The 14,439-nt window shown below is 41.8% G+C and overlaps 1 protein-coding gene across 1 annotated transcript in view; it reads left to right on the top strand.

Annotated features, from left to right (window-relative positions):
* si:dkey-229b18.3 (uncharacterized) overlaps window positions 1-14,112 on the top strand; it is a 30,870-nt gene extending 16,758 nt beyond the window's left edge. Inside the window, exons 5-7 of the mRNA XM_067993274.1 lie at window positions 2,990-3,211; window positions 4,330-4,445; window positions 10,945-14,112. Of these exons, the coding sequence (XP_067849375.1) occupies window positions 2,990-3,211; window positions 4,330-4,445; window positions 10,945-10,951 (345 nt within the window). The 3' untranslated portion in view covers window positions 10,952-14,112. The remainder of the gene's footprint in view (window positions 1-2,989; window positions 3,212-4,329; window positions 4,446-10,944) is intronic.
* Window positions 14,113-14,439: the final 327 nt, after the last annotated feature.

Consider the following 14,439-nt stretch of genomic DNA (forward strand, 5'->3'; position numbering starts at 1 on the left):
TGGGCTCCTTTTGTGTTATAAGATTCTGATCTATATTTGCTTTAAGTTAGCAATCTAGAATACCTTTTATTAGCACCCTGTCTCAGAAATCCCAGGTCAAATACAGAAAAGGCCAAATGCCGAATAAATCTTAGTTTAGCGATACTGCCACTTTCATATCAATACAAAGCAGTTTTTTGTGTACATAAGCTTGACAGTTTGAAGTCAGGTCCTGATGTGACTTTTAAACAGTCTGCATGGGCAGACCATTTAACAACACTTGGGCTTGACATTGTGTGGGGTGTAGTCTGAAGTTGAATTTAGAAAGTGGTCTTTTAGATCTTGGGACTTTGTAAACTTGTTGTAGAGTCTTACTAATCTTAGGACGTGGATGTTCCCGCCCACTCTCCCATAACTAACTACAGGAATAATGGTACTTTGCATGTGTGACATCCCTCTTGGCAGGCAGAGTATAGTTTGGAGCCAATAGCAGCCCGCAATATAACTGGTGTTGCCAAATGCACTTTTCACTTTATAGCTGGTATTTTGTGATTTGTAATGCTAATTGAGTAGGTCTTTTCTGGCTTTGAGACACAACCTGATGGCACTCCTAGAGTGGTTTCTGTGAGGAGTGCAATTCTTGGGTTGCTGTTGCCTATTCAGCACAGCTTCCTACAATGTGGGATTATTGATTATTTCAAACCAATAGTTAGCTGTATAAAGCCACTGCTGTTGAATAGTGTAACTTGGGCCATCCTTTTGAATGTGACCTATGTTGGCTTTGCAAAAATTTAAACATAATAGGAATTTTCAAAATGAGTTTTTAATGTATTATTTTTGAAACATTTAGCAAATCTTAACATCTGCTTATGCCGAGTAACTGGTCTTGGGAATTTAAAACGCTTTTCAGGATGCATTTGTACTGCATCCAGTGAATTGATAATTGCTACTTCATTCACCTCTTACTTGGAGAGCCAATTTTTAGACCCTTCCAAACCCAATCTTACTTGCCAGGTTATCTCAAGGGGGCTGGAATACAAAGGGGAGAATTTATGCTTCAGCTGTACGGAGCCTCGGTCAAACCTCATCTGGAGTATTTTGTTCAGTTTTGGACACCACCTCAGGAAGGGTATATTTGCCCTGGAGGGAATACAGCACAGATTCACCAGAATGATACCGGGGCTTGAAGGGTTAAATTATGAGGACAGGTTGCATTAACTTAGCTTGAGTATAGAAGGTTGAAGAGTGATCTAATTGAGGTGTTTAAAATGATAGAAGGTTTTGATAGGGTATGTAGAGAAGTTATTTCCTTTGGTGGGGGAATCCAGTGCAAGGGGGCACAATCTTAAAATTAGAGCTAGGCCATTTAGGAGTGAAATCAGGAAGCAGTTTTTCACAGAGTAGTGGAAATCTGGAATTCTCTTCCCCCAAAAGGCTGCATGCTGGGTCAATTGAAATTTTCAAGGTTGAGATTGATAGATTTTTATTACGTAAGGGTAGCAAGGGATATGGATCAAAGGTGGGTAAATGAGGTTGAGGTACAGGTCAGCCATGATCTAATTGAATGGCGGAACAAACTTGAGGGGCTGTATGGCCTACTCCTGCTTCTATGTTTCAAATCACCCTAAAGCCCATTAATGTTATTGTGCCGTGATATATGAGTGGTGATGTTACGCTCGAGTGCATGTGCACAAATTTGTAAAATTTACCAGCAATGAATAATATTTCATACATTATTATTCTTGGGAACAATTATATTATAATTATGCACAACATTTCCGATCTTGCCTGCACTGCTGCTACAATTCCCAATATGGCCTCACTCCAATACGCTTTTGAACTCAAAGTTTACACTGTGGTCTGAAATCCGCAATTTGGTTGTGAAACCCTTTGGTCATGGAGTGTGCCTGTAGGAGGGTGAGAAATTGGGTTGCCTACCCAGCATAGTGGCCTCTGCTGCTAGTGCAAATCAAATGTGTGGGTGGACACTCTCACTTTCAACAGCAAATAAGATGGATGGGAAAATGGATGTGCTGTTTGTTCCCCTGACCCGCCTCAATTCCACTGGAAAATCAGTGGAAAGAGAGTGGAGATTTTTGTTATGTTCCTTTTTTGTGTGTGTAACTGCCTTGTGTGTAACTGCCTTAAATCTCCAGTGTCAGATATCATAAGTTTAGTTGATACATGATCTGTATGAAGAATTTCTTGGAAAATCATTGCCGCCTACTAGCATGTGAAACCACATATTCTCCATGCTGCTTATTGGCAGGAGGTCTGCTCATTGAAGGCGATACTAGGGTACTGTAAATTGGTTTCTTGGCCAACAGGGTAAGTGTTGCTTGAGCTAGAATTTAGCCCCTGCCATTATCTATGCACTACATAGCTGACCCTTCATGTAAAGTTACAGTCCACTCACATTATATGTTTAACATTGGTATGAAGCAATTTTGGCTTCAAATCGGCACTAAGATTGAAAAGTGTAAATTGGGTATCAAGGACTGGAGTATCAAGTGGAGTGTGAGTACCTTCTCCAGGAAACCACTTTGTACCAATATTACAGTTGTAGTATGAATGTATCCTTAGCGTTTAGAATAGCAGCTAGAGGGATCTACCAGGTTGCAAGAGAATACAAATCTCATGAGCAAAGTTATTAATTTATTTTTAACTGGATATATAAAATGGCAAGTTAGCCAGTTAAGCAGTCAGTAAGTGATCCCTCTATTATACAGAAGCCAAACTGTACTCCAACAGCAGCAGGACATTGGTACTGAGGAATACTAAGCAAAATTGGCTTCATGTAAAAAACGTAGATACATAACAGCATCATGGAACTGGCAAAATAATCACTTCCTATATACAACTTTTGTTTCAGAGGTGCTGTTCATATAATGAAATGTTAAATCTGCCAGCACAGCACACCCTTGAAATGGCATATGTTTTAAGTTGGTGAGAATGGCAGGCCCATGTAATTACATGTAATATTCCTACAAATATATATATATATTTTTAGAATTTGCGGGGAGCTGCAAAAATCCTGAAGAAGATGCAGCCAAAAGTTAATGAAACATTAAAACGGACTACGAGAAGAAAATCCGTAGCTGAAGAAAAAGTGAAAAAGACCAAAGCTTCAGAATCTCATACTTGTTATGAATGTAGCATAACATTCACAAACTGTGACTCTCTGTATATACACAGAGTGAGACACGTTAAGGGAAAGCACTGGCCGTGTCTGGTAAGTACTATGACCGTTCTTTGAACTTGTGTAAATAAGATTAGTAAAAGTTTTTGCTTAAAAGGGGAAGGAGCCTATGTGGAGTATTCTTATTCCAATAACTTCCCTTTTATACAAGAAGGTAGCCTCAGGAGAATTTTGATGGGCGCATATTGCTAGTTTGGACAAACTTGGATCATGCGTCCTTCCTTGCTGGGCAACTCTGAGAGGTCATCAACTGGGTTATCCTGAAGTAGGTCCATAGTAAACACTGTACAGTGTGACTCCACAGCTGCTATTAAAACCTGACTTCTCTCGGCACTCTACAAAATCATGCGGCTGTCTAGGAAATCTGCATCCCATGCTGGTAACATAGTTTATTGTGTTTAAACAGCTCCAGATTGGTTTGTTGGCCAGTTTGAAGTCACAACTTGCACTGCTCCTTATGGAGCTGCACGGAGATGTTCTGTAACATCCTAGAACAGCCAAGGAAGGAGGGAGACACAACTCATCGGACTCCATATTGGCAATAGCATTGATTAATTTTAAAAAAAATTCTGAAGCTTATTCTAGGAAATTGAGTTTTTGGAGTGGGGGAGGGACGAAGTCTCCTTTTAAGAGAATGTAAACAACTTTTAAATAGTGACACTTCATAAATGTAATAAATCACTGGTTCGGGAACTAACCATTTCCCAAGGATGGGATGGTTTTGTAACTTTTCAGCCCGTGCTGATGCTGGAAGTATTAATACTACAGTAATGAAGCTATGTCAGAAATAGTATTACAAAAATGTGCATTAAGAAAAAAGTGAAAACAATTTTAAATATGCACTTCCGTCCTCATTTTCCCCCCTCTTTCTCTTCTTATCCCATATAAGTGTCTGATTTTTCTAACCAGTTGAAAGCCCAGGTATTGAAAATTGATATGGTTGCATCATGCTGTTTCTTATGATCTGAGGTTTAAATTAATTGCATTGTTGTCCATTATACCTCTGATTCCCATGTAATAATGACTACAACTTAATCTGTTACTGCAAATCAGTGGCCCTGATTGCCGTAAATCATATATTAGCATAAATCTTATTGTTCATAACTCCTACAATTTCTAAATGGTAACCTGTGAAAAATGTTTGTTTTCAGTTGTGTGATAAATCCTTCTTTTGCCGGAAGAATGTCCAAGTTCATCTTCGCTTTCATAGTGAAAAGCAGTACAGATGTAAACTCTGTATGACAGAATCAAAGAAAACAAAGTCCAAGTAAGTTTTAATATTTGTTGCTGTCTCCCTGACTGTAGCTGCAGAATATCAGATTAAAGCACAATAAAATGAATCCATAGAAAGACTGTCATTGTGTAATATATGTAATGTAAATGCCTTTGTTACCTCTAGACTTGACTATTCCGTTGTTCTCCTGGCTGGCCTCCCATCTTCCGCCCTCCATAAACTCATCCAAAACTCTGCTGCCCGTAACCTACCTCGCACCAAGTCCCATTCTCTCATCACCCTTGTGATCGCTGACCTATATTGGCTTCCAGTCTGGGAAAGCCTCGATTTTAAAATTCTCATCCTTGTTTTCAAATCCCTCCATGGCCTCGCCCCTCCCTATCTCTGTAACCTTCTACAACCCTCCGAGATCTCTACAGTCCTCCAATTCTTGCCTCTTGTGCATCCCCAATTTTAATTGCTCCAACAATGGCGGCCGTGCATTCAGCTGTCTAGGCTCTAAGCTCTGGAATTCCCTCCCTAAACCTCTCCACCTCTCCTCATTTAAGACGCTCCTTAAAACCTACCTCTTTGTCCTAATATCTCCTTATGTGGCTCAGTGTCAAATTTTGTTTGGCAATCACTCCTGTGGGATATTTTACTACATTAAGGGCACTATATAAATACAAGTTATTGTAACATTGCATTACATGGTCTTTAGGCTAATGTTTGATTGAAATTTCATTTTTTTTCCTTTTATCTACCTTCAATTAAAGATATCCTCAAGTATTTTACTATCCAGTAACTTGAAGGGAGAGAAAACCCTTCTTCCAGCATTTAAATGAGTGGCAGAGCATCGTAAGCTTTTTGCTCAGCAGTGGGATGAAACTGAAGAAGTTGCAGCTTACTCTAATCAATACAATAACTTTCTGCATGAGCTTTGTAACTAGAGCAGTGTGTTAATATTTGTGTAAATTAGAGCCACACCTTTTGATGTTTGCCTGAAAAGAATGTAGATCCTCAGATAAAAAGAAATTGCTTCATATCAGTGATAAAGCCTAATTATTTAGGTAATGTTTAGAATAGGTCAAAAAGGGAACAAATTACACCTGGTGATTTTGTAACCTTGATAGACCTCTGTCCTTTTATTGCTCTCTTGCTGTCTCTTGCTTTCTCGCTTTGTCTCACTCGTTTAGATGCGTATGTATAGAACAGGATCAAGGATTATTGGTGTAAATAAAATGTCATCTCTGTTTAATCAACTAGTTAGCCAGTGGTATAGCTGGCTTCCCCATGGTGCAGGGTGCCATGGACTGCGCACATATTGCCATGCGTACCCCGCACATCAACTCAGCCGTCTTCGTCAACTGAAAGGGCTTCCACTCCCTCAACGTGCAGCTGGTGTGCGACCACACGTGTCGCATCTTTGAGGTCGATGCCTGCTACCCTGGGATTAGTCACGACGCCTTTGTCATGCGGCAGTCCAACATGCCAGCTATCTTTCATCCGACTCAGCAAGTCAAAGGCTGGCTAGTGGGCGACAAGGGCTATCCCCTCACGACGTGGCTCATGACACCAGTCAGGAACCCATGCACAGCCATGCTGCCACACACAACATCGTGGAGCACACCATAGGCCTCCTCAAACAACGCCTCAGCTGCCTAGACTGGTCTGGAGGAGCCCTGCAGTACTCCCCTGAGCGGGCGAGCAGATTTGTGGTGGTCTGCTGCATGCTGCACAACCTCGCCATCATGAGGGACCAGCCTTTGTCACCAATGACTGCAGAAGATCGTGAGGAGGAGGAGGAGGATGAGGACGCGGGCGATAGGGCGCTGCAGGCAGGCCTGATATGTGCCCAGTATCAATAATGGGAACTACATCCCCCAACGCACCCACAGTCCTACATTCCGCACCTTTCCCCTCCCACAAGGCAATCAAATCGCCCTCCATCCCAACACATATTGGTGTCCCGCTCAGCTCATTGCATGAATAAAAACCACCACCAAATTTTAAAAACAACTTCGTTCATGGGATGTAGCATTTATTGCACATCCCTAATTGCCCTCTAAGGTGGTGGTGAGCCACCGCCTTGAACCGCTGCAGTCTGTGTGGTGACGGTTCTCCCACAGTGCTCTTAGGAAGGGAGTTCCAGGATTTTGACCCAGTGACGATGAAGGAACGCTGATATAGTTCCAAGTTGGGATGGTGTGTGACTTGGCGGGGAACGTGCAGGTGGTGGTGTTCCCATGTGCCTGCTGCTCTTGTCCTTCTAGGTGGTAGACGTCGTGGGTTTGGGAGGTGCTGTCGAAGAAGCCTTGGCGAGTTGCTGCAGTGCATCCTGTAGATGGTATACACTGCAGCCACAGTGCGCCGGTGATGAAGGCAGTGAATGTTTAGGGTGGTGGATGGGATGCCAATCAAGCGGGCTGCTTTGTCCTGGATGGTGTCGATCTTCTTGAGTGTTGTTGGAGCTGCACTCATCCAGGCAAGTGGAGAGTATTCCATCACACTCCTAACTTGTGCCTTATAGATGGTGGAAAGGCTTTGGGGAGTCAGGAGGTGAGTCACTCACCGCAGAATACCCAGCCTCTGACCTGCTCTTGTAGCCGCAGTATTTATATGGCTGGATAAGTTAAGTTTCTGGTCAGTGGTGACCCCCCAGGACGTTGATGGTGGGGGATTCGGCGATGGTAATGCCATTGAATGTTATGGGGAGGTGGTTAGACTCTCTCTTGTTGGAGATGGTCATTGCCTGGCAGTTGTCTGGCGCGAATGTTACTTGCTACTTATGAGCCCAAGCCTGGATGTTGTCCAGGTCTTGCTGCATGTGGGCACGAACTGCTTCATTATCTGAGGGGTTGCAAATGGAACTGAACACTGTGCAATCATCAGCGAACATCCCCATTTCTGACCTTACGATGGAGGGAAGGTCATTGATGAAGCAGCTGAAGATGGTTGGGCCAAGGACACTGCCCTGAGGAATTCTTGCAGCAATGTCCTGGGGCTGAGATGATTGGCCTCCAACAACCACTACCGTCTTCCTTTGTGCTAGGTTTGACTCCAGCTACTGGACAGTTTTCCCCCTGATTCCCACTGACTTCAATTTTACTAGGGTTCCTTTGTGCCACACTCGGTCAAATGCTGCCTTGATGTCAAGGGCAGTCACTCTCACCTCACCACTGGAATTCAGCTCTTTTGTCCATGTTTGGACCAAGGCTATATTGAGGTCTGGAGCCGAGTGGTCCTGGCGGAACCCAAACTGAGCATTGGTGAGTAAGTGCTGCTTGATAGCACTGTTGACGACACCTTCCATCACTTTGCTGATGATTGAGAGTAGACTGGTATCATGGCTCTTGGGACCACTGTGGAACGGGGTTTCCAGGGCATCACAGCACTCCAGCAATCCGTTCTCCAGCCGATCACCAGGAGTGCTGAGGCGCCATGGCAGTCGGACCTGCTGTCCTCTCTCAGGACGACAGCATTCCTGCTCCCAAATGCAAAAGGTCTGACCACCAAATGCAAAATCAAACTCTCATTTATGGATTAATAAATGAAAATATGCAAACATAACAGAACTATTCACCCTTGTGCATTCCCTTAGTGCCTGTTGTTCATGTGCCTTTACCTATCCGAGTGCTCCTACGAGGTGCTTCCCCAGTGGCTGGAGCATGGGCAGTGGAAGGCTGCTGGCTTTCAATGGAGGAACATCCAGATGGCCTTGCAGGACGACCTGGGCCTGGAGGGCCCGGCTTCAGACTGCACCATCTCAGCATGGGCTGCAGCAGTCTGGCCTGGCTGACTGACAGGCAACAACAGGGGCACTGACTGAGTGGCAGGGGTGGAAGCAGGAATGCTATCGTCCTGAGAGAGGACAGCAGGTCCGACTGCCATGGTGCCACTGCCGCTCTCCCGGGGCAGCGCCTCAGCCCTCCTGGTGATCGGCTGGAGAACGGATTGCTGGAGTGCTGTGATGCCCTGGAAGCCCCGTTCCACAGTGGTTCCCAGAGCCATGATAGCAGCAGTCTGAGCTGCAAATGCAGCAGTCAGACCTTGAATTGCAGATGTTTGTGCTGCAATGGATGCTAATACGTCGGCCATCAGATGCTGCATCATGGTGGGTTCCACAGGTTTGCTGATGGAGGTGAGCACCCGTTCTGTGTTGGAAAGGATGGGCTCCAAGCTCAGCACAAAGCCCTGCGCCAAGTTGGAGCTGGACTCCTCCATGCCCCTTCTCATTATGCGCAGGCTTTCTGGCAGGCTTTTCAGTGCCCCAAGCATTTATTGGTGTGCACCCATCAGCTGTCTTCTGTAGCCTGGCCCATTGAAGTCCTCATCTGACTCCTCTGCAGCAGAACTAGTGAGCGACCTCGCCCTCTGGCGAGTTGGCTCCTGTGGTATCCGTTCCCTCTGCCCCGGCTCCTGCACACTTGTGCTCGGTGTTTCACCTCGTGCAGATCCCTCCTCTAACCTAACCTCTAAAGGACGCGCAGTGTCAGTCTCTGAGCTGGTGGAAGCAAGTGTCAGATCATGTGACGGTGTGGCTTCACTGTCCTCCTTCTCCCTCTCCTTGGGTGCCGCCATGTGTTCTTGGGTATCTGCAATGACAAAGGGAAACAGGTTGAGTTGTGGAGAGGAGCAAGTAGGAGGTGCGTACTGGCAGCACGTACAGCACATGAGTCGGAAAAGATTATGGGTGGAGGGAGATGTGGGTAAGGAGAAGGATCATTAGATATGCAGAGACCCCCTTCATCGGGACCTCCAGCGTGCCATGTTGTGACTGCTGCAGCGACGGACCACCCAATGATCCTGAGCACTGTCTCCTCTGAGGGGGTGGGGACATGTAGACGTGCCCATCCAGCCTCAGGTCCCTCTTGCTGGCGGGTGTTATACGCCACCTTCTCCTGCAAGACAGAGGACAGTGTGTCAGTGAGTGTCCTGCAAGGTGTGTGGGTGATGTGCCTGTCATGGTCGAATAACTGCCAGTTTGTGAGACTTGGGTGGTGGTTGTGTGGCCTGCAAGTGTGGTATTATGTGTGTGAGATGCAGCATTGCTTGTGGGTGGGTGACGGGAGGTGTCGTGCATGGAGTATTGGTGCAGTTGGTAGGATGTGCCACTTGACACTTGCATTCACTCACCTTGACCACTCGTGTCAAGTAATTAAATTTCTTGCGGCTCTGCACCCACATGCGTGCTGCAATGCTCCTCGCATTCACCTCCTGTGCCACGGCCTGCCAATGCCTATGCAGCTGCAGTCTAGACGGCCTCCGGCCATCCTGCGGGTACAATGCTGCCCTCCTCTGGTCCACTTTTCCACTAGAGCCTCCAAAGCATCATCCGAGAATCTTGGTGCCCGCTCTCTTGCTGGTGCAGCTACTCGTGATGCCATTCTCCCTTCTCCTCCTTGGCTGTGTATCTGCCATTAGAAATGTGCCTGCACCTTTAAGTAGTGCAGGCAGCTGATGACGTGTGCTGGCCATGCCCCATTTTCAACTTCCTCATTCTCCGTTCAGCGAGGGCTGCGCTTGCTGTACGGAGATTTCAGGGTAAGTAGCAGGCAGCACGAATTTCACTTGCTGCCTGCGGAGGGTCCGTTCGGCGCAGGGGGGTAGTGCATGTGCTACCACCCCTATATCTCTCGCCATAAACCCAGTATTCCATTAACTTTTTATAGCATCTTGGCCACCTGAGGTGCTGCTTTTAATGTGTTGTGAACATGCAGTCATTCCCTGGTACGGTGTTCTCAATTTTAACCAAGTTATCTGAGTATATGAAACTAATGTTCCTCCACATTGAAAGTTGTAAAATGTGAAGGTGAATCACTGGGGTGGTTCTTCTTGCCACCAAGAAACTAATTGCAGATACCCACAAATAAGTTCCTTTGTAGTTTGTTGGTGAATCGGAAAACTTAATGGGAAGTTTATTTTCATATTAAATAAATTGTCATCTACATTGTGACTGGAAAAGTATAAACAACGTTTTTTACTTCCAAGTATCACTGATAGATGGTGCTATTTTTTTTTAAAATCATTGTGCCGTAAACCAATTTCTCTTGAGACCAATAATTTGAGCAATGTGGCAGTTTACAATCTTGTTTTCCATGGAGAAACAAAAAAAGTGGCTCATAAAAGGAAATGTTTTCATTTAAAATACACCAGTAATTAGGAATAAACAAGAAAGACATGATTTTAATACTTGAGAATAGTAGGATATTACTTTACCTGTTTATTTTTCTATCAGTCCATTGTACTTTACTAATTTACAACATTAACAGATGAACATAGTTAAAGGTTTGCGATGTTTAATAAATGTTGAATCAGCATGAAATTGTGTTTACATAAAATTGATGATTTCTGGGGTATAAGATGGACAAACAAAATAGTCCATTATGCTCTCTTATACGGATCAAAAATGTTTCTTTTCTCCATTTAGATTCAAGTAAATTGCTAAATTGGCAGTAAGTTTGTAAACTATTTTATTAGGAACTGTAACTGGAAAAATTCTGTTGCAGATAGAATCTGCTAAGATATGTAATTTGTTTTCCATTTGTTTCAGGCAATGAGAATTATCGAAGTGGTGTATGGGCCAAAGAGTTCAAATGGCTATAGTTGTGAGTTGCAGACTGATGACCTAATTCATTTTAACACATCCAAATTTATGCTACCATTCAAAACAACAGGAATTATGAGAAAACAGGCTGAATTTCACATACACCCTGGTGCTTACATTTCCATGAGAAGATTAAATATCCATTGTGTCACTTCGAACTTAATCATCCATCAATGAGCAAAACTGTTTGTGAAGCAAAATCTACCCACAAAAAAAAATTCAAGCCATTTTAAAATTATATATCTAACTCTTAAAAGTGGGTTGTCTTATGAAAGTGAGATGGTCAATTCTTTGTCCCAAAAACAAAATCTCACCTGATTGTTTTATTTCTATCTAGTGTACATACCTTGACTGCAGCACTGTTTTTTACCCTGTGGTCTACTACTGGTTTATTTGGGCTGGATAAAAACTGTGCCTTTTGAGATTAATTGTGTACAATAAAAAATATATGGAGGTTACTAAAGCCCCTCAGTGGGCATAAAACAAAAGCATGAATGATTTCTATGCACTGGAGCTTGGAAACTAGTAACTTGATAGAATAGGAATCTTATTTGATGTTGATCTGTGGTTACTGTCAGTCATCTACTTGCTGATGTAACCATTACCGCTACAATTAAGCAATTGTGCTAACACTGTAATGTTTTGTAGATAACTGGATATAATTACTGTTGTAAATATTACAGAAAAATGTATGTTCAATCTATATTTAAAAGAATGTGGTTACCCAATCAACTGTCTACACTTTTAACTCCTAACTAGTGAACAATCTTTTTTCGTTCATGCTATAAATTTATATTTATGAAACTAAACGTATAGCTGCAGTTTTCACTACTTGAATATTTTTAAGATGTGTTCTTAATGTATCTTTAAATTGTTGCATGTTTTAACTCAAAAGTATACCAGCTATTTTTATTAAGGGAACTTTTTGAATTTTTGCAAAAGGGTACTTACTGTTTTAAGTCTTGTAACAGAAAAGGCCAGTTAATGTTTCAGGAAGTTTTTTCATCTGCTAATCTAACCAGTTCAGTGGTATGTGATTAAACATTTATTGTCCCACCCCACCCCCAACACACACACACACACACACACACACACACACACACACACTCTCTCTCTCTCCCCCACTCATGTTTTGTTTAGCTGGATGTATTTTAGAGAGAAATGACATTAAGATGTAAGCTTGAATTTTTGTATCATTTTCACCAGTATAATTTCTTACAATGTCATTGTGTTTGCTGGATTAGCAATTTTGAATATTTGAATTAAGTTTAAAATTATTTGCTAGTCTGAAAAGACTGGAGCTATCCTCTCATCTCAGCCTTGTCTTGGTTTTAACATGTTGAAATTAGCTAGGAAATTCTAAATCTTTGTACTACAGAATTAGGGTTCACTCTAAACAAAATCTGTTCAGAGTGCACCATTATTCACTCACCTGTGGTCTAGTTTCCAGAAAGTTATATTCCCTTGAACTCCTTACATTCGTGCTCCCTTCTGAATCTTTCTAGTTATATGAGTAGACTATCCTCTAAATAAACTCTACATATTTGTGGAACAGGCAGTCTTGCAGAGGGGAAAATGAGAATGGGCCTTGTAGAAATAGGACTATATTAACATTTTATTTAAAAATAGCCAGAGCTGAAGCTATATTTTATCAATTATTTTAGAGCTTCTAAAATTTGCTTTTAAAGAAAAGAATGCTTTGTATGTTTGGTTTTACTTTGTCAAACTACGGGTAGCTGCCTAGATAAACCATTAAAAAGGGATAGGATGGCCTTTTAAATGTGAAATGTAAATCTAACATGCTAATTGGTTTAATTGAACAAAGGAAAACTTTGCTGCACAAGTCATTTTTTGGTTCCAAAAGCTATACTAGAAACCCTCCTGACATATATAATGTGTTAGTTATCCTTTTGCTGAATGATGCTTTAAACTAAATTTTATTTGAAGGGAAAGTTACCTGAATACTCAAAGCACAAATGCTGAACAAAGTGACAAATGTGCTTTTAACATGATAAATATTCCTCCAGTTTATCATGATTTTTCCTCCTTTAGTCTCAGGTTCAGTGTATTCTGTTACAGGGCTTTTATTTATATATATATATATATATATATGTATGTATATATAAAAAGAACTGCTTAAATTTAAGCCACAGGTTACAAAAATGTTCTTAATGTAACTGGTGTGTTCCTTATGCACTATGCTTGTTTTATTTACAGTTTTTTCTGCAGGAACATTGAGTAGATTATTCTTGTATGTAGTGATGCGCTACTGTATGGTGGCTTGATTCCTTACAAAAAAAATCTTCCTTGAACTGTTAACTATTTACTGTTGAGGTTGAATTTGGTTCCCAGGTTCCCATTCCAAATATTTTAAACTTTCTAGGAATGTAAATTTTGTATGAATGTTAACATCTGAACTTGTGTACATAAAAAGAATTTAAGGAGTTTTACAATGTTGAGGTTTTTAGAATATAGTTTTGAAAACACCGATGAAAAGATGAATGAAATGGTTTTTATTTTACTATTTTGTAATTTAACTTTTGCCAGGTAGATTCAGAATAGATTTTTAAGTAATTAAAAGTTTTGATCTAATAAGGTACTTGTTACAATGTATGTTTCACAGATTTATGTGTGTGATTTTCACCATTTTTAATAAAGGTATACATGTAATGCTGTATGTACCCGTTGCACATACTGTTCAAATGCTATATGCTGCTTTTCATATAAACGTACAGGACTTCACTTTTACCTCTACTACGTCTTTGATCATACTTATGCAATTATATAAGCTGTAAAATATTTTAAATGGGATGTTAATTTCATAACTTTGCTTTACATTTGCTGAGTAGAATAAATCAGAAAACCTTGTAAATAAAACCATAATGTGAAGGTATCTGCAGAGTAAAGTAAGGTTTCAGTTAAATATTATCTGCATATAATTTCTATGGCCACAGTTTTAGAGAAGTGAAAATTGCCGTAACTTCAAAACTGCAAAATATATTTCAACCTGTTTGTGAACTTAATTTCCAGATGGAAGCTGGTCCCAGTCTAATTGTTTATTTTGTTCCTTTTTATGTTGAGTATACAGAAACAATAAACATTTTCCTGAAGTAATCTGTTTGTGGTTCTACTTCAGCTGGTAAACTGACTTCTCGATCACTTCCCTTTTATTCCTCCCCCAACCCTGAAACTTGGGCCATCATTATGACTGGCACCCTTAATCAGTCCTGGATGCTGATTATGTTACAGTATTGAAGAGTTCAGTACCACTGGATCCTAAGCCCTTGTTGGTATTGCATTTTTTGTTGCATGTTGCAGCTGGGTATTTGTTGGCATCCAGGAAGAATGCAGATCCTATAATGGCAGTTGGTTGGAGACTTTGCCCATTGGTACGTTAGCTGGGCAGGTATTTCTGGCGCCACGGACTATTAATTCGATGTT

This window comes from Heptranchias perlo, chromosome 11 (genome assembly GCF_035084215.1).
Source record: "Heptranchias perlo isolate sHepPer1 chromosome 11, sHepPer1.hap1, whole genome shotgun sequence".
Lineage (NCBI taxonomy): Eukaryota > Metazoa > Chordata > Chondrichthyes > Hexanchiformes > Hexanchidae > Heptranchias > Heptranchias perlo.